Genomic DNA, 22330 nt, shown 5'->3' on the forward strand with positions numbered 1-22330 from the left:
GGAATTGGTGTGTGTGAGGAAGGTATTTGTAATCCAAGGTGAAAACCACACTAGGAGAAGAACGAGTAAACAGGTACCGTTGATCTTCCGTCGTCAGGCTCCAAATCCACTCTCGAGTTAGCCAAACGCAGCTTATCACTAAGGGGACCGTCTTCGAGGGTAAACTACCACCCAGGCAAGGGTAGACACACCGGTAGCCTCCACAGGGTCAGCCCATCCACACACCGTGATACCCACTGATCAATTACCCTGATCGACCCTCAACCCACGCTTGTGGGCACTCGAAAGTCCCACCCAATGACTCCTCTGTCACTGGCCTCCTTTCACTGACCGGTCGCTGTAACCGGTGTCCCACTGTGTGTCTCTGGGAGAGTCATCTGACCTTGCTTAAATAAACTCGCTACGAAGCAACTGTGAACATCGAACTGTCCATCACATAACTCCGCCTCTCTCTCACCATGGCAACCAAGAAGCAACTGTGAACATCGAACTGTCCATCACATAACTCCGCCTCTCTCTCACCATGGCAACCAAAAGCAACTGTGAACATCAAACTGTCCATCACATAACTCCGCCTCTCTCTCACCATGGCAACCGAGAAGCAACCATGAACATCCAACTGTCCATCACATAACTCCGCCTCTCCCTCACCATGGCAACCAAGAAGCAACTGTGAACATCGAACTGTCCATCACATAACTCCGCCTCTCTCTCACCATGGCAACCAAGAAGCAACTGTGAACATCGAACTGTCCATCACATAACGCCGCCTCTCTCTCACCATGGCAACCAAGAAGCAACTGTAAACAGCGAACTGTCCATCACATAACTCTGCCTCTCTCTCACCATGGCAACCAAGCAACTGTGAACATTTAACTGTCCATCACATAACCCCGCCTCTCTCTCACTATGGCAACCAAGCAACTGTGAACATCGAACTGTCTATCACATAACTCCGCCTCTCTCTCACCATGGCAACCAAGAAGCAGGCAGCAGTACTGTAGACAGTTTCTCTCTCTCTCTCATTTAAAGGCACAGTCCATGTCCACCACAAATCCTTCACCACATTCACAGTAGGTGAATGGCCTCTCCCCGGTGTGAACTCAGTGATGCCCAATTGGTTGATTTGGCTGAGAGAATTTCTTCCCACAGTCCGAGCAGGTGATCAGCCCCTTCCCAGTGTGGACTCGCTGATGTTCCTTCAGTTGAGATGACGTAATGAATCCCTTCCCACGGACAGAGCAGGTGAACGGCCATTTCTCTGTGTGTCAGCAGGTGAAATGACCAATTGAAACCCTTCCCACAGACTGAACAAGTGAATGGTCACTCCCTGGTGTGAAGTGACTGGTGTTTCAGTAGATGAGATGACCGAGTGAATCCCTTCCCACAGACTGAGCAGGTGAACGGCCTCTCCCCAGTGTGAACTCGCTGATGTACCTTCAGTTGAGATGACTCTACGAATCCCTTCCCACACACTGAGCAGGTGAATGGCCTCTCCCCAGTGTGAACTGACTGGTGTCTCAGTACAGCAGATGACTGAGTGAATCCCTTCCCACACACTGTGCAGGTGAATGGCCTCACCCCAGTGTGAACTGACTGGTGTCTCAGTACAGCAGATGACTTTGTGAAACCCTCCCCGCAGTCTGAGCAGGTGAAAGGTCTCTCCCCAGTATGATCTCGCTGATGTACCTTCAGTTGATATGACTCAGTGAATCCCTTCCCACAGTCTGAGCAGGTGAATGGTCTCTCCCTGGTGTGAACTCGCTGATGTGTCAGTAGGTGAGCGAACAGTTTGAATCCCTTCCCACAGACTGAGCAGGTGAACGGCCTCTCCCCAGTATGAACTCGCTGATGTACCTTCAGATTAAATGAGCAAGTGTATCCCTTCCCACAGTCTGAGCAGGTGAACGGTCTCTCCCTGGTGTGAACTCGCTGATGTGCCTTCAGATGAGATGAGCAAGTGAATCCCTTCCCACAGTCTGAGCAGGTGAATGGCCTCTCCCCAGTGTGAACTCGCTGATGTACCTTCAGTGCAGATGACAGAGTGAATCCCTTCCCACAGTCTGAGCAGGTGAATGGCCACTCCCCGGTGTGAACTGACTGGTGTCTCAGTAACTGAGATGACACAGTAAATCCCTTCCCACAGTCTGAGCAGGTAAACGGCCTCTCTCCAGTGTGAACTCGCTGATGTACCTTCAGTTTACATGATTTAGTGAATCCCTTCCCACAGTCTGAGCAGGTGAACAGCCTCTCCCCAGTGTGAACTCTCTGATGTACCTTCAGTGCAGATGACAGAGTGAATCCCTTCCCACAGTCTGAGCAGGTGAATGGCCACTCCCTGGTGTGAACTGACTGGTGTCTCAGTAACTGAGATGACACAGTAAATCCCTTCCCACAGTCTGAGCAGGTGAACGGCCGCTCCCTGGTGTGAACTCGCTGGTGAGCCATTCGGTCAGATAACCGAGTGAATCCTTCCCCACAACTTCAGCAGATGATCAGCCTCTGTTCGAAGTGAACTGACCAGTTTGTCCACAGGTGGGAAGACCGACTGAATCCCTTCTCACACACAGAACAGGTGAATGGCCTTGTCCCAGTGTGAACTTGCTGATGTACCTTCAGTTGAGATGACCGACTGAATCCATTCCCACTGTCTGAGCAGATGAATGGGTTCCTCCCTTTGTTGACGTACAGCTGGGATTTTCTTTTATCTACTGTCAATTTAAAGTGCCACAGTTTTAAAGCCATGAAAACATCTTCTGCCCAGATGAATGGTTGGTCTGCACAGCTGTTAAAATGAATTAAATAAGTATTAGTATTATTTCATGTTCTTATCACAGAGTCATAGAAAAGTACAACACAGAAACAGGCCCTTTGGCCCATCTAGTTTATGTTGAACTATTTAAACTGTCTACCCCTGTACCCCTACCATCCAGGTACCTATACGAACCTCTTAAATGTTGAAAATGAGCTCGCATGCACCAGTTGGGCTGTCTGCTCATTCCACACCTGGACGACCGTCTGTGTGAAATATTTTCCCTTCATGTTTCACTGTTCACCCTTAACCCATGGCCTCTGGTTGTAGACCCACCCATCTCAGTGGAAAAAGCCAGCTTGCATTTACCCCATCTATAACCCTCATAATTCTGGTACACCTCCATCAAATCTCCCCTCGATCTTCTACATTCCAAGGAATAACGTCCTGTCCTGTTCAATCTCTCCTTATAACCCAGGTCCTCCAGACCTGGCAACATCTTTGCGAATTTTTCCTGAACTCTTTCAACCTCCTTTACATCTTCCTGTGGGTTAGTGACCAAAACTGCACACAACACTCAAAATTAGGCCTCACCAATGTCTTGTACAAAGTCAACATAACATCCATCTCCTGTACTCAGTAATTTGGTTTATGAAGGCCAATGTGCCAAAATCTTTCTTTCCATCCGTATCGAACTGAGTCACCACTTTCGGTGAAATATAGACCTGTATTCTCAGATTCATTTCTTCTCCCATGCTTCTCAGTGCCCGACCAGTCACTGTGTAAGACCAACCCTGGTAGGTCCTACCAAAGTGCAACACTTCGCACTTGTCTGCATTAAATTCCATTTTCCATTTCTCAAACCACTTTTCCAGCTGGTTCAGATCTCACTGCAAGACATGATAGTCTTCCTCGCTGTCCACTACACCACTAATCTTGGTGTCACCTTCAAAATTGCTGATCCAGTTAACCACCATATCATCCAGATAACTGATATAGATGACAAACAACTAGTCACAGGCTTCCAGTCAGAGAGGAAGATCCATCTGCTTCCATACTCTGGTGATGAAGTTTTAAGGGGATTGGGTGACATAAGAAATGATTCTTGGACTCTTGTAAATAACAGGTTAAAATTTAAGTGCGAAATTATGTGTGCTCTGTTCTGGATAGTGTGCACATTTCTGTTTTGTCCTTTACTGAGGAATCTGCTTGCAGCTTGTTTAGATTAACGACTCACAGATGTCTCTTGGGAACATTATGTGGAGTTGAGTTCTCATGAGACACAAATTGAACTAAGTTCCCTCCTATGTCTAACAAAAGAGAATAACTGATAAGGATTGGACAGAACATTCATTTGTAATTAAAACCCTGATTTAGTGGACTCTCTTATCTAAGCCAACGAAAAGGGAGACATATCCGAGACCTATGCCAGTGTCCATGGCTACACACTGAATCTGGAGTAAGTGGGAGGAACTGAAGGAGAAACTGTTGCTGTGAGGACCGGTTCTGTCAGACGGAGGATGGTGATGATGGAGGGGAACTGGCTGGTTCTTTCCTTGAGAAATGTGGAAAGTTTTAGGGCCCTTTTAATAGGGGCACTGGACATCCATAGAGAAAATGAGACGGTCAGGGCCAGGGAATTGAAAGTTAGTGAGTAGATCGAGAGCACGGGAAGGTTTGGGAATGCCGGTGGGAAGGGACTGAAGAATGGGGCATAGGATGGACTGGAGCGATGAGAACACAGGATCAGTGGGGCAGGAGCAGGCAGAGACAATGAGCCTACCCAGACATGCAGACTTGTGAATCGAGTAGGAGGTAGAAGAGAGCAGTTCAGGGCAATGGAACCACGGGTTTTCCACAGGGAATGGAGGTACTCCAGAGTTGGTGATGTCAGTGATAATGTCGGAGACAGTTCTCTGATCGTCCGGAGTCGGGATTATTCAAGGTGTAGGCATGAGGATGTGTCTGAGAGGTACCGCCGTGTCTCAGCAAGGTAGAGGTCAGTCCGCCACTCTACAACAGCAGCACCCTGTCTGCGGGATTGTTGGTAAGGTTTGGACTGGTGCTGAGAGATTGGAGGTGCAGTGTATTCAGAGGGGGTAAAGTTCGAGAAGTGAGGATTCCTGATGTTGAGGTGGTTGATGTCTAGTTGGCAATTAGTGATGAAGATATCCCAGAGCAGGGAGAGAACCAGGAAGAGGAGGGGGGTTGGAGACAGGAGAATGTACCGTCAGCGCTGAGTGATGAATTCTTGCCGATAAGGCGGGCTCGGAGACGGAGGTAAATGTGAAATAAACTTCACCTTCCCAGCAGCAGCTCCTCCTGAGCGTCTGAGAAGCTCCAACCAATTGTTTATGAAAGTGTCTGCAGAAATACACACGGAATAGACAAATAATATTATATGTTGAATACAACGAATACGAGGCGTTACGTTTTCCCCGAGGGTGTAGTACTCCCATTAATCCCCACGCGGAATTGAGACAACCATGCTGCAGAGAGTGAGAGACAGAATGGAACCGAATCCGCCAGTTTGTCAAAACGACCGCGGCAGGACTCGAACCTGCAATCTTCTGATGACTTCTAACCAAGCACCGAAGTCAGACGCCTTATCCATTAGGCCACACGGCCGTATTCTGTGAGAATGGGGAACATGCTGAATGCTGCAAGGAGTTTCCCCGTGTAGAATGATTTCCTCGCCGAGCTAAAAGTACTCGCATGCAGTGATTTCATTCCAGGTGAACATTCGATCACTGTTGTCAATATCTCTCCATTCATTCCTGCTCTGGGCTGTTCAATATTCTGTTTCTATCACACAGAAAGGAATTCTCAAAGGCACATCCCACTGTCTCTTGCAGCGGCGTTTTATTCTGGGATTAGAATAAGAGAAAATGGTCGACCATATTCAATACATCATTGATAGAGTGAGCTCGATCTCTTTTTAGGTATTTCAGCCGTTGGTTTGGTATTCCAGAGCCGAGCAGCCATGTGTTTGTGTCGGATCAGCGTCAGGTTGTTCGGATCTGCGGCTGCGCAGAGCGTGTCATCGTGTCTGTAATGTGGAAACTATCGGGTTATTGCATTTGCCCAATACACGGAAAGTCGTCATTCTCGAACCAAATGGCAAATTCCAATAATATCTGTTTACTTGAAATCGAGCAACATGCTAACAAAGCTATTGAAATCTTATTTAATTCAACATAAATTTATCTCATTTTACAACTCAAAACATTCACAGTTTCTCCGAGTTACAGAGCACGGAATCGATACTGATGCCACGCGTCCATAGCGTCTAAAGTGCATAAAATAACTAATTCCGTGTTTCCTGTGGTATGAACAAATCTCTCTAAACTGTCTTTATCCACCTCCATGAATTCTGGTAAGCACAGCGAGCAAAGTAAATCGGCATAGAATCTGAACACACATGTGTGAACCTTAAGCAGAAGTTTTAAATGCTGTGAAAAAATTCAGAACTTCGGAACACAAGAGAGGGAAGAGCAGACGAGGTGGCCGAGAGGTGAAGGCGATGGACTGCTAATCCATTGTGCTCTGCACGCGTGGGTTCGAATCCCATCCTCGTCGCGACATGTGAAACGGGGGAACACCTTTGAAACTGTCACTTTAAAACATCCAAGCCTCCAAATTTTGTCACAGGGACGCCAGACAATTCGTTATGTGAGTCATGAAAAGCAATATTCATCATTAATTTATCACTAAATTTGGCCTCAATACCACAAGATATAGGAACAAAATTAGGCTATTCGGCTGACCGATCTCCGCCATTCGATCACGGCTGACGCCTCACCTTCAGATTTGTGAACAGTTTTGAGTCCCTCATCTTTAGAAATATGTGCTGGCATTGGAGAGAGTCTAGAGGACGTTCACAAGGATAATTGATGGCTCTGGGGCTCTACTAGCTGGAATTCAGAAGGATGAGAAGGGGATCTCATTGAAGCTATTTGAACGTTGAAAGGACTAGCCGGAGTAGATGTGGAAAGGGTGATTACCATGGTGGGAGAGTCTAGAACGAGAGAGCACAGAGTCAGGATAGAAGTGCGCCTTTTCAAAAAAAGATTTCTTTGGCCAAAGGGTGGCAAATTTGTGGAATTTATTGCCACATCCAGTTGTGGAGGCCATGTCGTTGGGCGTATTTAAGGCAGAGATTGGTAGGTTTTTGATTGGAGATGGCACCAAAGTTACGGGGAGAGGGCTAGGAACTGGAGTTCATGAGGAGTTAAAAAAAAGGATCAGCCGTGATTGAATGGCGAAGCAGACTGGATGGGCCAGACGGCCTAATTCTGCTCCTATGTCTTATGGCCTCATGGTCATACATATCATTCCTCTCAACTCCATTCGCCTGCCTTCTCCTCGTCACATTTGACATCCTTACTACCTGTCCACCTCCTCCAACGCCGCTTTAAATATACCCAGTTACTTGCCTTTTACGGCTATCTGTGGCAATAAATTCCACAAATCCATAACTTTCTGTCTACAGGAATTGCTTCTCGTCCTTTTCTAAAGGGACGTCATTATCTGAGGTTGTGCCCGCTGGCCCTCGACTCTAGCACTACATGAAAATCCCCTCCATGGTCTGACCGCAGACCTCTGTCGAACACCACCCTGCCCATATCTCACCCGTCAGACCCTGAAGCCGTTCTCATACCACCCCACCTTCACTGAAGCTGCATCTCCGCTCCCGCACTGGCTTGAGCAGCAACACAAGACCAGGGTACCTAATCTTGATCCTGTGGGCCCATAACTGCACGTCAGCCGCTCCCGCAGCCCCCATCTGACCCCTCACGCTCAGCAGACGCCCATTGCTCAACGACCACAGAACCCCACCAGAAACATCCACATGAGTAGCAACTCAGAGCACACCCCAGCACTCACTCATCTAACTGACCGCACACCGCTCCCTCGGGTCCGATATCTGTGAATCCACACACTCACTCATCTAACTGACCGCACACCGCTCCCTCGGGTCCGATATCTGTGAATCCACACACTCACTCATCTAACCGACCGCACACCGCTCCCTCAGGTCCGATATCTGTGAATCCACACACTCACTCATCTAACTGACCGCACACCGCTCCCTCAGGTCCGGTATCTGTGAATCCACACACTCACTCCCCACTCTCACTCATCTAACTGACCGCACACCGCTCCCTCGGGTCCGATATCAGTGAATCCCCGGGAGGATGCCTTTCGGCATTTTGACCCGGTGCTGCTTCGCGCGTCATTCTGCAGTTTCCCGTGGGCAGTGAAAGTCTACGTTGATTGCATCAGTACAAGCCAGGTTTAACAAAGCGATAAGGGCGAGATTCATCTGATTCCGAACGGGGAAAGGGAGGAAAGAGGGAGGGCCATTCTTTGGGAAATCAGTTTCGCTGGCCACCACAGAAATAACCCAGTGAACGCTCTAGAAAGAGGTCACTCGCCCTATCTAATATAAGGTTCAGACTTTGTATATCACTGTTAGGGCTGCACTTTGAGTGTTGTGAGCAGATCTGCGCTCCTTCGCTTAGAAAGGATTTGCCGAAACTAGAGAGGGCTCAATCCTGGTTTACGAAAATGATTCCAGGCATTAATGGCTCGTCATATGAAGAGGGTCTGTTGGCTCTGGCCCGGTGTTCACCGGAATTCAGAAACATGAGCTGTGACGTCGTTGGAACATACCGAACGGTGAAAGGTCTTGACAGAATGGATGTGGGGTGGATACTTTCTAAGAATGGATGTGGGGTGGATAATTTCTATGATTGGATATGGGGTGGATAATTTCTATGAATGGATGTGGGGTGAATAATATCTATGAATGGATGTGGGGTAGATAATTTCTATGAAATGATGTGGGGTGGATAATTTCTATGAATGGAATTGGGATGGATAATTTCTATGACGAGAGAGGCTAGGACCAGACGACGCTGTCCCAGGGTAGAGGGGCGTCTTTGTAGAACGGCGAACAGAATTAATTTCGTTAGCCAGAGAGTGGTGAATCTCTGTAGTTCTTTGCCACGGGCACCTGCGGAGACCAAGTCTTTATGTATATTTAAGAGGGAAAGTGACAGACTTTTCATTGTGCTGGTTAGGGAGAGAGAAAGCGGGACACTGGGGCTGAAAGGAAAATTGGATCAGCCATGATAAAATGGTGGAGCAGACTCGATGGGCGACCTGGATTGATTCTGCTCCTACTCCTGATGGCCTTATGGTCTTACCTTCTTTGTGCTCAGTATTATTGGAGCCGTCTCGTTAACTTTGAGATCGATATCTACACATAAATTGCCCGTCATCTGTGTATGCAGTTACCTTTGAAGACTCCTGGTGAACCCATTTCCATCACAGGATCAGACAGCGTCATCCAATGCACAAACACTTCTTGTTTGTAAACCACAGCGTGTGTAGCCCAGGTGGTATCCCGGTAAATCTTCTCTTCACCCACTTTCACGTTTCCACCGTTTTCCTAAACACAACATCTCAAGTGTGGTCTAACCTGTGCGTTATAGATCTGCAAACATTTTCACACCACGTTTGAGCTCGGTTCCCGACAAATGAAGGCCAGCACGCCTTCCTAATACAGCTCCCAACTTGTTCATAGTTCAGAGTACATTTATCATCAACATGTGTACACAGTACACAGCCTGATCCGAGATTGCTCGTCGATGTAGGTCTGTGCGTGTTATAGCGTGCCTCAATAATATTAGCAAGTTTTTCAGGGAGGTTAGCAGGAAAGCTGATGAAGGCTTTTGCCCGGTTAACTTCAGCAAAAACTTTGTCAATATCCGGCATGAGAGGTTGGTCCGGTGTGTTCAGTCATTTGGCACTGTGGATGAAGTAGTAAATTGGATTCAACATTGGTTTACAGCAGGGTTTCGCTTCCTGGTGTCAACGGACACCTCGGTAAATAGTCGGGCTCCATGGCATAAATCATTTGGACACCCCTGTCTCAGAGGCAGAATCCAGGGATTCTGGTAGATGGTGGTCTCTCTAACTGGAGGCTTGTAGTTACTGGTGTAAAGCAGGTGTTGCTCTGGGTCCACTGTTGTTTGTCATATATATCAACGATCTGAGTGATAATCTGATAAATAGAATCTGCAGATTTGCGAATGATACCAATATTGGATGAGAAGTTGACAGCAGGAGTTGCTAATGGTCTTGAATACAGGTAAGCATGTGGTGTATCGCTTTGGGAGGGCAAACCGTGGCAGGACTTACACTGTAAAAGACAGGGCAGTCTGTACTGCGGTATAACAGGGGGACCTGGTAAGACCGGTTCATAATTCCTAGAAAGCGGCTTCACAGGCAGATCGGGTCGGAAGGAGAACTATTGGTGCATTGGCTTTCAGACATCAGAGTGATGTGTACAGGAGTTGTGATGCTCTGTAGAGGTTGTATAAGATGTTGGTAATGCCTGATAGGGAGCATTGTATGTGTTCTGGTCGCCTACTTGCATGAGCGATACCAATTATTTTGACAGAGTGCAGAGAGAAATTGCGAGGATGATGCAGGGACTTGAGGGCCGCTGTTAGAGGAAAAGATCCAGTAGGTTAGGAATAGGTTCCGGTTCCCCCAAGCTTTGGAGTCAGCGGGAACTTTTGTAAAGAGATGTACAAATTTGTGAAGGGCAGAGATAGGGCAAATACAAACAGGCGTTTTACACTGAGGTTCGACTAGAGTAGACGAGAGCTCATAAGTTACGGGTGAAAAGTGAAATATTTCAGGGCAATATGCGGTGGAACATCTTCTCAAGGCAGTGAGACTGTGGAACGAGCTTCCAACGGAAATGGTGGATGCGGGACCGATTTCAACATTAAAGAGCAATGGGAGAGTTATGGACGGCATGGTCCGGATTCAATGCCCATGGGACTAGGGAGAGTGTAAGTTCGGCACTGCCGGATGAGCAGAAGGGCCTGTTTCAGTGCCGTACTGCTCTATGATTCTCTGCTCTGTGACTCTGTTACCAAATGCAACTGCGGGATGATCTCCAGCGGGGGGAAATGTACCTCCATCAGCCTGGATGTGGCGTGGCATCAATATGGGACCACTTCCCATTCCTCTCATAGTCTGTTGTAGGCAGAAATATATACCACGTTTTGTGTGCAAATCTAGCCAGTGAGTTAAGCAATAAGTTGCCAAAACAACATAGTATATTCTAAAAATCAATTTGGAATTAACTTCTGAAGTTGGCAGCACTTGATTTGGCCTTGAGTAAGCTCAGAAACCCCTGTGAATGAATCTATAAGCTACAGGCACGATGCTGGCAGAACTTTTAATATCAGGCAGCATCTGCGGACGAATATGGACAGTTGTTTTTTTTTGTGGTCGAGACAACTTATGTTGACCCTTCAAAGAATCCAGATCCTCGACATAATTAACCATTTTATTCTCAAGCGCACACAAAAATCTTCGAGAATTAGTGCGAGAACCCCTGATATACCATTAATCCCCTTTCCCTGACACGCAGATATTTGCGCAGCTGTAATTTTAAGCCACTGCACAGCCGAAACCTCAGTTATTGATGCTGGTTTCAGAATGCTGTGTTCTTTCGAATTCGTCTCTCTTTGGACCAACTCTCTTTTCCCAGTGTCCGCAATTGACGAAGAATTCGTGCTGTAATCTGATGTTTCATGAAATGTCAAACAACCCAGGTCCCCTACTTCTGTATGTTTCTCTATCTAAACCCGAGAACAGCGAGTTTCAGGAATAGCTCGCTTTATATATCCTGATGTTTCGCTGTGCGCGTGTATTGATGTTCCACAGCGCAGTTCATCTCTGTTCAGCAGCTTCATACGCACTTTTTCTCTGAGTCAATTTCTTTCTGAAATCCAACTTCGAAAATCCTCTGGTGAGTCTGTAATATTGTTACTAGTACTTATTTGCATTTAAACTGCTGTTGATACAATGCTTTCTATTTTTCTCTGTCTCTGGGACAGCAGCCAATAATGTCTGTAATGCTGGGGTCATTGGTTTGCATTTCGCTCTGCATATTTCCCAACATCTATGTTTGCTACTGACTCGGTAACAGTGCAAACAGTGAGGGTTTGCGCCAGAAAAAAAAAAAAACGATGTTTATGTATCATCTCCAGAAATAAATCACCGGAGCAGAGTAAGTGAATGACATTAAAGGTGCGCCATCACAGAGAAATAGCAAGGCAGAGAATCCACTCGCAATGTTCCAGTGGAATCAGCCCTGATGAGGTGGACTCAACAACAGGATTACAGACTACTGTCGCCACCAGCGATGCTCAGATAATGTCCTGTCATTGCCGGAGTAGTTTGACAACATCGTACTTGGTGTTGCAATCCCAGCATCGGCCGTCTCTTGAGGCTTTAAGACTGGTGTTGCGTCCAGTTCAATGAAATAAGGCGTGTTATTTCCCCATTGGCATTACGGTTCGTTAAAGTAGAGAAATAATTGCTAATTAGCAGTAATTAGCACCAGTCCATGTACGAGTTGTTTTCATCATTTTGTAACCGATTATTTTATAAAAGAATGTCATTCTGTGCTTCAGCTACATTTAGGACGGAAACATTCAGACGCGGTGGACTCTGAACAACGTGTGATCGGTGAAGAGTTTTACCTAGTAGGCGCAAAATAAATCTGCTATTTGGGCTTTGATATAACCGTTTAAGTTTATTTACTGGCTATTTACAACTTTTATAACATTTAGAAATTGGGAACATTCGGAACAGAACTGTAAATACTAACAGTCTGGATTAACAATGCTTGATGAGAGGACTATTTGTTACACAGTGATTATAATTGTCGGTATCCCAGGTAAGTACCTTTCTGTTACTTATACGGAAGCAGAGACCTCACGCGTCTCTAGGGTACGTCCACACTACGCCGGATAATTTTGAAAACGAAACTTTTTCTCTTCGTTTTGACCTTCTCTCCATACTGAAACGGCATTTTCATCCCCCGAAAACGGAGATTTTCAGCAACGATCTCCAGAGTGAATAAATCTGAAAACGCCTAATACCCGTTGTAGTGTGTACGGGGTAAATGGGGAGATTTAAAAACGCTGTAATGACAACACCACAACAGCAATACTTTTTCTGCTTCTGCTTGGTGCTGCGCAAGCACTGCCGGACGGCTGTTATGACGGGCAGTCGGTGTGAACGGCGTGAGAGTTAATTTGTAAAGTGAACTTTTTTGACTATTGAAAAACGCTGTCATGACGCGCCGGAACAGATCGCCGCAGCGCGGCATTTCGTTGTTTTCTTGAACGCAACCACCTATCAATTTCAGAACAGACGGTAACGAGACTGAAGCCAGAAGGGTTAGAAATGTACTCACCAAATACCTTACTTACGTAAGTAACCCATAGCTTACTGAATAAATAAGTATATTCACTTTGCCCTGTTTTCTGACCTTGCTTGTATGAAGGTGCTTCACCTACTTATGCAAGTACTTCTCCGACAATAGATGTGTAACAGCCTAATGTGACATTGTATGGAAATAAAAGATAACACCGATGCAGACGTTTTATATATTTAACAAGGTGCTTTATTAGTGCAACAGAGTTAGTCAGTTTTTCAATGCTCGTCGTCAGCCGGGTCATACTGTCCGTGAACTCCCTGTCGGTTGCCTCCATACGCTCCAGTATTTGTTTTTTTTTTAGTTTTAAGTCCTCTTGCGCGAGAGCCAAGAGCAAGTCCTTTTAAGTTTTTCGACTCTAACTGGACAAACGCGCACCAAGTACACCGTTTTCTCTTCACTTGTTTTCTGTGTGTCCTGCGCATGCCCAGTGGGAGGAGATTCGCCCAAATATCCGTCTAATGTGGACGGAGATATTTTGAAAAACGCGTAGTGTGGACGCCTGTCATTTTTTACTCGAAAGCGGCGTTTTCAAAATTATCCGGTGTAGTGTGGACGTAGTCTCAGCTACTGCTGATGTTGTTTTAATCGCTGTTTATTAAACATCCCTAAAATGCTGTGTCGTACCTCTCCGTCTCCTGCCCTGTTAATATGTTAACCTGGGTCATGCAGACTTGTCACTGGAACTGCCTGTAGTCTTCTCATTTGTGACGTGAGACTTCTAACTGTACAGACACAACAAACACAATCCATGTTTATCAAAACCTCCTGTCATCAGCGAATCTCATTCCTTCCAACCCTGTCTCGTGAGCAGTCGATTAACGCTTAAACTCACAGTAAATAGCTTTGATTTCAACTTGTGAAATTCTGTTCCCTTTTCCTGTTCGGGTTCACGGGCAGTGAGCATCACAGGCAATTCTGATGTTATTAGCACCTCTCTAATTTCCCCGATCAGAGGATTAACGTAACAATCCTCAGGATTCTTGTCTCTACAGTCACATAAGAACCAGATAAAGGCCAATATTCTCCTTCCCTAAAGGACATTTGTGAAACAAATACGGCTTTACAACAACTTGGTAGTGTCGTGTGCTTCGTCACCGAGGCCAGTTTGTTGGGGAAGGGTGAAAGAGACTCGGCTAAAGACAGGAATTCAAATCGGGCGGTAGGGTTCCATTTCACCGTAAACGATGCGCCACCACAGCTGTGATCCGGAAACTCCTGTCGCTCCACAAACACACACGCAACTTCCAGCGGCTGAGCGCCCAATTGCAAATTTACCAATTTCCACCAAAAAATTCTCTTCCCTCTTTCTGGAAGGTAAACTCAACTTTTCCCCTTCTACTTTTCCCTCCCAGCACTGTTCAATTAAAGGACGTTCCATTTTCTGTTCTTTGACAATTCCCAAGTTTTTTCAGTCACCAAATTCTTATCTATGTTTCTTGGTGTCAGCTCTGTTCCCCCTAAGATGCGCGTGCACGCAGCTGCGCCATAACTGAAATGGGTCACTCGGTAAATATATTTTTAAAATCTTTGTTAATATCATTATTAGATACTGTGAAATTAACTGTATTACTGAATATAATCCATAAATGTGCTAAATACTGAACATACCGCATTTACATTGGAAAGTTTTAGAGCTTCAGCGTATTTGCATTGTCATTGTTTCAAGCTACAACACTGTCAAAAATGGTAACAATAGAGACAGAAACCACCAACGCCGTTCAGTCAAAACAGTCTACTTTGGCACACTCCCTGTCAGATGTGACTGCCTAACAACGTTAGTCGTGTTGTGTGTTATGTCTTGTCATTGTTCGACATGCATATTACAGATTTTTTTAAAAAAACTCACATTTAAAGTGCCGTGTAAAAATGTTCTGCTCAGAGCAATGGTTTGTCCCCGAAGCAGTAAAAAAAATAAAGGGAACTTTGCTGGGGTGCAGGTTCTTGGTTTCAGAATCTGACCTTGCAATCGAATAGTAACTAAGACTTCGGAAAGAAGCTTAGGAGCGCACTTTAATTACACCACCTCTCTGCTTGGAGATGCCGCGCTTGGAGTTCTGTGAACAGTTTTGGTCGCCCTGTTATCGGAAAGGCAGGAGTGCGCTGAAAGGAGAGCAGACAGTATTTACAAAGAAGCTGAAGAGACTCTCGGGCCTGAGTTGCAGGGAGAGGTTCGGCCGAGTGGCATTTTATTCCTTAAGGCAGGTGATTGGCCGATGGGTTAATAGAGGTGCATAAAACCACGATAATGTATAGAGCCAGTCATTCGTCTCCGTGGGGTTGAGTAATCGTGAGCAAAAGTGGGTATATTTAAAATCAGAGGACAGAAATGTAGTTGGATTTCGAGCCACGTTTTCCTACACAGAAGTTGCTCTGTGTATTGAAGAGCCTGACAAAGGAAATGGGCGATGCAGAGTCATTAACAATATTTAAAATACAGTTGGATATTTTGACAAATGTGAAAGCCTTAGAGAGATGTGATCCAAACGCGAGCGAACGGGACCGGCTCAGATGGCCATGTCGGTCAGCATGGAGATATTGAGCCGAAGGGCGCGTTTCTGTGCTCTATCATTCCTGGACTCTACTCATCGCTGCTGCATCCGTGATCGTGAGGAGATAATGCAGCATGTGCTACTTACTGTAAAGCGCTTTATGCTGCGGTCAGGTTTTCAAACAAACCGCATAAACACAGGTGTTCTTTACTTCCACTGATAATGTCCAGCAGAGATGAACGATGGATTTTATTTCAAGCGAACAAATCATGGCTGTATTTGTACGCAAAATCCGTTTGATTTTCCTTATTCTTTTTTTTGGTCTTTTTTGTTTCACTGCAGTTAACCTTGTGGCAATCATCATTCTCTGCCGAGGAAAATGCGGTCTCTCCAAATGTATCACGCACTACCTGGTGGCGATGGCCGCGGCGGATCTAATGGTGGTGATGATCGAAGTCCTGTTCTACCGGATGGGTCGAGCATACGGATTTGACACCGTCCTGGACAACGCTCCGTTCTGCCTTGTCCACTACGTCATGTGTCACGTGGCCGTGGATTGCTCCGTCTGGTTCACTGTCGCCTTCACTTTCGATCGCTTTGTGGCCATTTGTTCTGCTAAACTTAAAACGAGATACTGCATCCCCAAAATCGCGGGTTTGGTGATTGGCGCAATATTTGTCGGTCTTTGTTTAAAAAACATCCCATTTTACTTCCTGTATATGGAAACAACAGGTTTTTTGAACGGTAACTGGGTCTGTTTCGGTAGACCCGCACTTGCTTTCACCGAAGGGTTTGAGGGGTTTTATTGGGTGGACCGTCTGTTAAATCCGCTACTTCCTTTCTTCCTCATTTTGACCCTCAATGCTCTGACCGTCAGACAGATACTGGCGGCGAGCAGAGTCCGCAGGGAGCTCAAGGGACGGGGAAATTGCGGGAAACAGCGAGATCCGGAGATGGAGAGTCGGAGACAATCCATCATTCTGCTCTTCAGCCTGTCGGCGAGTTTCCTTCTCTGTTGGGCGACAAGCACTCTGGTCTTCATTCTCATGCGATGCCTCTACACTGACCTGGAAATGTCTATTCGGCTTTTCCAGGCACAGTTTTGGGGTTCTGTGATCCAGAATTTCAGCAGCTGCACGAATACATTTATTTACGGAGTGACCCAGACAAAATTCAGAGAGCAGTTGAAAGTTGTTCTACTCTACCCCGCTGTTTTAGTTTGGAAACATTTTAGAAGTCTGTACCACTCAGTTGAAAGGGTGAAATAATTTTCCCATTTCAACAAATATAAGTTGAACTTCCGGAAAACATTGCTGTTCCCAGCAGCTCCGCCTTTCCGTCATTTCAGAGAAAAAAAAACTATTTTTTAATATAGATTAGATTGCTTGGATATTTTCCTTCTGAAAAAATGCGTTTTACCTTGCACATTATATCACTGTAACATCCGGTATTGAAAACAAAGAGATTTAGTCTGAAAGTGTGCATTATCCGAACCTTTGGAGTGACTCGGCCGTGTCTGCCATCTCAACATCATTCTCTTTCCATCTTGTTCGGAATTTTCCCTTTATTTAATGTTCCAGTTTGCCTACTATACCAGCATGTAAACGTGAGATTTATTACTCTTTTCTCTGTCTGGCTGAAACTTTCCAGTTTCAGCAAACGTCGAAACCCACAGTATAATTGAATCGATTCCCTGAACGGCTAATTCTGCTGCTGTAGTCTCATGATCCACTGGAACTTGCTTTGATTCCACATCACATCCCGTCAGTTTCTCAAGTCTTCAAAACCTGTTCTTTGATTTTAAACTGTAAACCTCGGATCAAAAACGTCATTCCCCAATTTTTTTTTTCTTAACCGAATTTTCTTTGACAAGATATTTAAATATTTCTGTGTGCTCCTGTGCGACGCGAAATTCACATTGTACAGTATTTCCAAAAGCTCGATGCCTCTCTCTCACTCGATCACAATCACTCTGGTCTCTCTCTGTCACGCTGCATGTGTTATCAGGCTATCGTGAAAAGAGCGTGACGCGTCTGGAAATCCGGACGTCTGTCCTTGTTCTCGGAAAACATTGACTGGCGTTATATTAAAATAAGCAAGAGCAGTACAGATTGTCTAATAAGTAGTACTACACACCATTTATTATAAATTACCATAATTACACATTGCACATTTAGACGGAAAAAAACGTGAAGAATTTTGCTGCTCTTTATGTGAAGGACGTCAGAAATATAGCCAATTCAATTCAGTTATTTTTCTTAAGTCTATCTACCCAGTATTAACTCAAAATAAAAGTGACGTGCTGACACTGAACTATGCCCCCTTAAACGGACAATTTAACGCCATTCCAAATCACTTTACACAAACGTCCCAATAACTAGAGCAACATATTATGATCGAGCCCCAAGGTTAAAATTGCCCCTTGGTGTAATTCGGAATGTCTGGAAACATATTGTGCAATCCAGAATTGATATCTCACTACAAAAACGTCGAACTAGTAACAACGTAAACACGAGGAATTCTGCAGATGCTGGAAATTCTAGCAACACACATCAAAGTTGCTGGTGAACGCAGCAGGCCAGGCAGCATCTCTAGGAAGAGGTACAGTCGACGTTTCAGGCCGAGACCCTTCGTCAGGACTAACTGAAGGAAGAGATTTGAAAGTGGGAGGGGGAGGGAGGAGATCTGAAATGATAGGAGAAGACAGGAGGGGGAGGGATGGAGCCAAGAGTTGGACAGTTGATTGGCAAAAGGGATATGAGAGGATCATGGAACGGCAGGACCAGGGAGAAAGAAAAGGGGGAGGGGGAAACCCAGAGGATGGGCAAGGGGTATAGTCAGAGGGACAGAGGGAGAAAAAGGAGAGTGAGAGAAAGAACGTGTGTATATAAATAAATAACGGATGGGGTACGAGGGGGAGGTGGGCATTAGCGGAAGTTAGAGAAGTCAATGTTCATGCCATCAGGTTGGAGGCTACCCAGACGGAATCCCTCAATATGTTCTGCCACTTTGCTTCACGTTGCCCTCCAAAAACAAGGTTGCAGAAAGGTTAGGTTAGCAGTCATTTCAGTTTAGTTATTGCTATGAGAATATTTATAACTTGACCTGTAACAAAATCCGGAATTCACTTCTAATTTCAGGTGCTTGATTATTGCTTTAAAATTCAGACAGATTAATTTGCTTTCAGACCGATCTATCTTACGGAAGCCCAGCGACATCTCTCAGACAGCGTCTCTCACTTACTCCTCCAACGAGACCCCACCACGGAGCACCAGGCCATTGTCTCCATACCATCGCTGACCTTATTAGCTCTGGGGATCAACTTCCACTGTAACACCCTCACAGTTCCTGCCCCCGGCGTCTCCCGCTTCTACCTCGTACCCAATAGCCTCAAACATGCCTGTTACAGCTTGTTCCGCCCCACTGAACTCATATCTGTATAACCTGACTCAGTTTTATCCCCCATGGTTCATTCCCTTCCTATACACATCCATGATAGCTCACACGCTTTGGATCTTTTCAATGTTTTCAGGTGCCCTGGCCCATGTCCAGTCCCTGTACACATCATCCCGACCATGATGTTCCCAAAGCTCCCCCATTTCTATCTGGACACCAAACCCAACGACTTCCATTCCACCATCACTTTCCTCCGTCTGGCGGAGCGTGTCCTCACGCTCAATAATTTCTCCTTTAGATCCTCCCACTTCCTGCAAACAAAATGTGTGGCCATGAGCACTCACATGGGTCCGAGCTATGCCAGCCTTTTCGTCCGCTCCGTGGAGACGCAGGTCAATAAATTCAAACGGATATACCAAACACCAGAGAGTCTGCAGATGCTGGAAATCCAAAGCAACGCACACAAAATGCCAGAGAAGCTAAGCAGGTCAGGCAGCATCTGTGGAAAAGAGTAAACAGCCATTTATTTCGGGCTGAGACCTTTCATCGGTACTGGAATGGAAGGGGAAAAGTCAGATTAAAAAGCTGTGGCTGGGTGGGGAATAGTTAAGGTGGCAGTTCATAGATGTAACCGGGAGAGAGGGAGGGGTGAAATAAAGAGCTGGGAAGTTGATTGGAGAAAGAAATAAAGGTCTGGAGAAGGAGGAATCTGAATCGAGCAGAGAGAAGTCCATGGAAAAAAAGGGACGTGGGGTGGGTAGGGGAGAGCACCAGAGGGTGGGGATGATCAGGTTAGAGGAAACGTTGTGAAAGGGAGACATGAATGCGGAATGGTGAAGAGTTTGTCGGGGTTGGGGTGGGCAATGACCAGACGTTAGAGAAATCGATGTTCATGCCATAATATTGGAGGCTACCCTGACGGATTACAAGGTGTCAGTGCTCGAACCTGTGTGTCACCGCCTTGGCAGTAGAGGAGGCCACGGACTGGCGTGTCAGAATGGGAATGGGAAGTAGAATTGAAATGGGAGACCACCGCTTTTCGTGGCAGGTGCTCAACGAGGGGGAGAGGTTTCCGATCTACGTTGGGTCTCACTGATATCTAGAAGCTCTCAACGACCGATACAGTAGATGACCCCAACAGACTCGCAGGTGAAGTGTCGCCACACCTGGAAGGACTGTTTGGGGCCCTGAGGGAGGAGGTGTAAGGGCAGATGCTGCGCTTGTTCCAGTTGCAATGACAAGTGCCAGGAGGAAGATCAGTGGGGACGGACAAGGGGGTCAGCGAAGGAGTTATCCCTGCAGGAAGCAGAAATGGTCGGTAGTCGTATGAGGATAGAAAGATTTGCTCGGTGGCGGGATCCCGTTGGAGGTGGTGGAAGTGAAGTGCAATTATGCGCTGAATGAGGCTTGTGGTGCGGTAAGTGAGGACAAGAGGAACTCTATCCGTGATGGGGCGGTGGTACGGTGGTGTAAGGGCAGATGTGCGTGAAATGGGAGAGATGCGAGTGAGGCACTGTTGATGTTGGAGGAGAGGAAGCCCCTTTCTTTGAAGAAGGAGGACATCTCAGTTGCTCTGGAATGAAAAGCCTCATCCTGAGAGCAGATACAGCGGGGACGGAGGAGCTGAAAGAAGGGGTGACATTATTTACAAATGACAGGGTGGAAAGAGGTACTGTCCGGATTGCTGTGAGTCTGTAGGTTTGTTAAATATACCAGTCGATAGACTGTCTCCGGAGATGGAAATAGTGATACAGAAAGAGAAGAGAGGTGTCGAAAGTGAATTTGAGGGCAGAGTGGAAGCTGGAGCCAAAGTTGAATAAATCGACGAGGTCAGCAGGAGTGCAGGAAGCAGCAACAATGCAATCGTCGATTTAGCGTTGATGATTTGGGGAACGTTGCTTCTGTAGGCTTTATACAAGACCTGGTGACTTATCCAACTTGACGCTTTCCAAAACCTCCAGCACATCCTCTTCCTTAATATCTACATGCTCAAGCTTTCCAGTCCGCTGTAAGTCATCCCTACAATCGTCAGGATCATTTTTCCGTAGTGAATACTGAAGCAAAGTATCCATTAACTGCCCCTGCTCCCTCCTCCGGTTCCATACACTCTTTTCCACTGTCACACTTGATTGGTCCTATTCTCTCACTCCTTATCCTCTTGCTCTTCACAAACTTCTGGAATGCCTTGGGGTTTTCCTTAATCCTGTCCGTCAAGGACCTCTCATGGCCCCTTCTGGCTCTCCTAATTTCTTTCTTGAGCTCCTTCCTGCTAGCCTTATAATCTTCTAGCTCTCTGTCATTAACTAGCTTTTTCAACCTTTTGTAAGCTCTTCTTTTATTCTTGACTAGATTTATACTTCTTCGGCTTCTCTGCTCCAGGGCGAGTCATAACAGCTTTTCCAGTCTAACCTGGGTCTGACGTTCCTTACCGGTGGAAATATTCCCAGGAATATTCTCGGCTACATGACGGAGACGTCTACGTCTATCCTAACTTGATGGGACCAGAATTGGGAGCCACAGTCCAGCTGTGCCCGGCTCTGCTCCAACATCTTCGGCCTCTGGCCTTCGAAGTGTCCGATGTCCCTCACTCCCCACTCTCTTAACGGGGTAGTGAAGCTGTCCAACGCAATAACTACAGTATGTACAGAAATAAGTTAAATATACAGTGCAGAATGAAAGAGAAAAATACAGAGGAAGATTTTATCAACGGATCGATCTCCATTCCAAAATCTGATTGCGGATGGGAAGAAGCTGCTCCTGAAACGTTGAGTGTGTGTCGTCGGGCCACTGTACCCTCTAGGCGAGGGAGGGGTGTAATCTGGCTCCTGTACCCTCCAAGCGAGGGAGGGGGTGGGGGGGGGGTGAGCTCTTTACTGATGGATACAGTTTTTTGAGGCATCATCATTTGAAGGTGTCTTGGGTGCTTGGGAGTCTGGGGCCTATGGTGCAGCCTTACGAGTCCACATCTTCCAGCAGTCTATTCTGATCCTGTGCAGTGGCCCCTTCATAGCGGACGGTGGTGTCTTCAGTTAGAATGCTCCCCACGGTATATCTGTCGAAATGAACGATGACATACCAATTCCCCTCAAACTGAACGAAATATAGCTGTAGTTGTGCTCTCTTTGAGATTGCATCAATATATTTGGGCCCAGGATAGATCCTCAAAGAGGTTAACATGAATGAAATTGAAACTGCTCACTCTTTCCACTTCTGGTCCGTCAACGAGAGGACTGTTGGATGGTCCCTCGACCTCCCGTTCCTGAGCACAGAGGCTGAGGGGAGGCCTGGCAGTAGGTGATAGAGTTATGAGAGGCCTAGAAGGTGAATTGTTGCGGCCAAGATAGAAATATCAAGTTCGTGATGGTCTGTATTTAA

The 22330-nt window shown here is 46.2% G+C and overlaps 2 protein-coding genes and 2 non-coding genes across 4 annotated transcripts in view; 2 read left to right on the forward strand and 2 right to left on the reverse strand.

Annotated features, from left to right (window-relative positions):
- LOC140208336 (uncharacterized) overlaps nt 1-2448 on the reverse strand; it is an 87877-nt gene extending 85429 nt beyond the window's left edge. Inside the window, exons 1-3 of the mRNA XM_072276932.1 lie at nt 1622-2448; nt 1559-1576; nt 1370-1519 (exon numbers count right to left, since the gene is read on the reverse strand). Of these exons, the coding sequence (XP_072133033.1) occupies nt 1370-1519; nt 1559-1576; nt 1622-2448 (995 nt within the window). The remainder of the gene's footprint in view (nt 1-1369; nt 1520-1558; nt 1577-1621) is intronic.
- LOC140208329 (uncharacterized) overlaps nt 1-22330 on the forward strand; it is a 330302-nt gene that overhangs the window by 129887 nt on the left and 178085 nt on the right. The window lies entirely within an intron of this gene.
- Nucleotides 5292-5380, reverse strand: trnar-ucg (transfer RNA arginine (anticodon UCG)). Its single transcript is given in 2 exon segments — nt 5292-5327; nt 5344-5380. It is a non-coding gene; the product is annotated as a tRNA-Arg (tRNA).
- On the forward strand, nt 6250-6331 carry trnas-gcu (transfer RNA serine (anticodon GCU)). Its single transcript has one exon. It is a non-coding gene; the product is annotated as a tRNA-Ser (tRNA).

Source organism: Mobula birostris, chromosome 13, assembly GCF_030028105.1.
Source record: "Mobula birostris isolate sMobBir1 chromosome 13, sMobBir1.hap1, whole genome shotgun sequence".
Taxonomy (NCBI): domain Eukaryota; kingdom Metazoa; phylum Chordata; class Chondrichthyes; order Myliobatiformes; family Myliobatidae; genus Mobula; species Mobula birostris.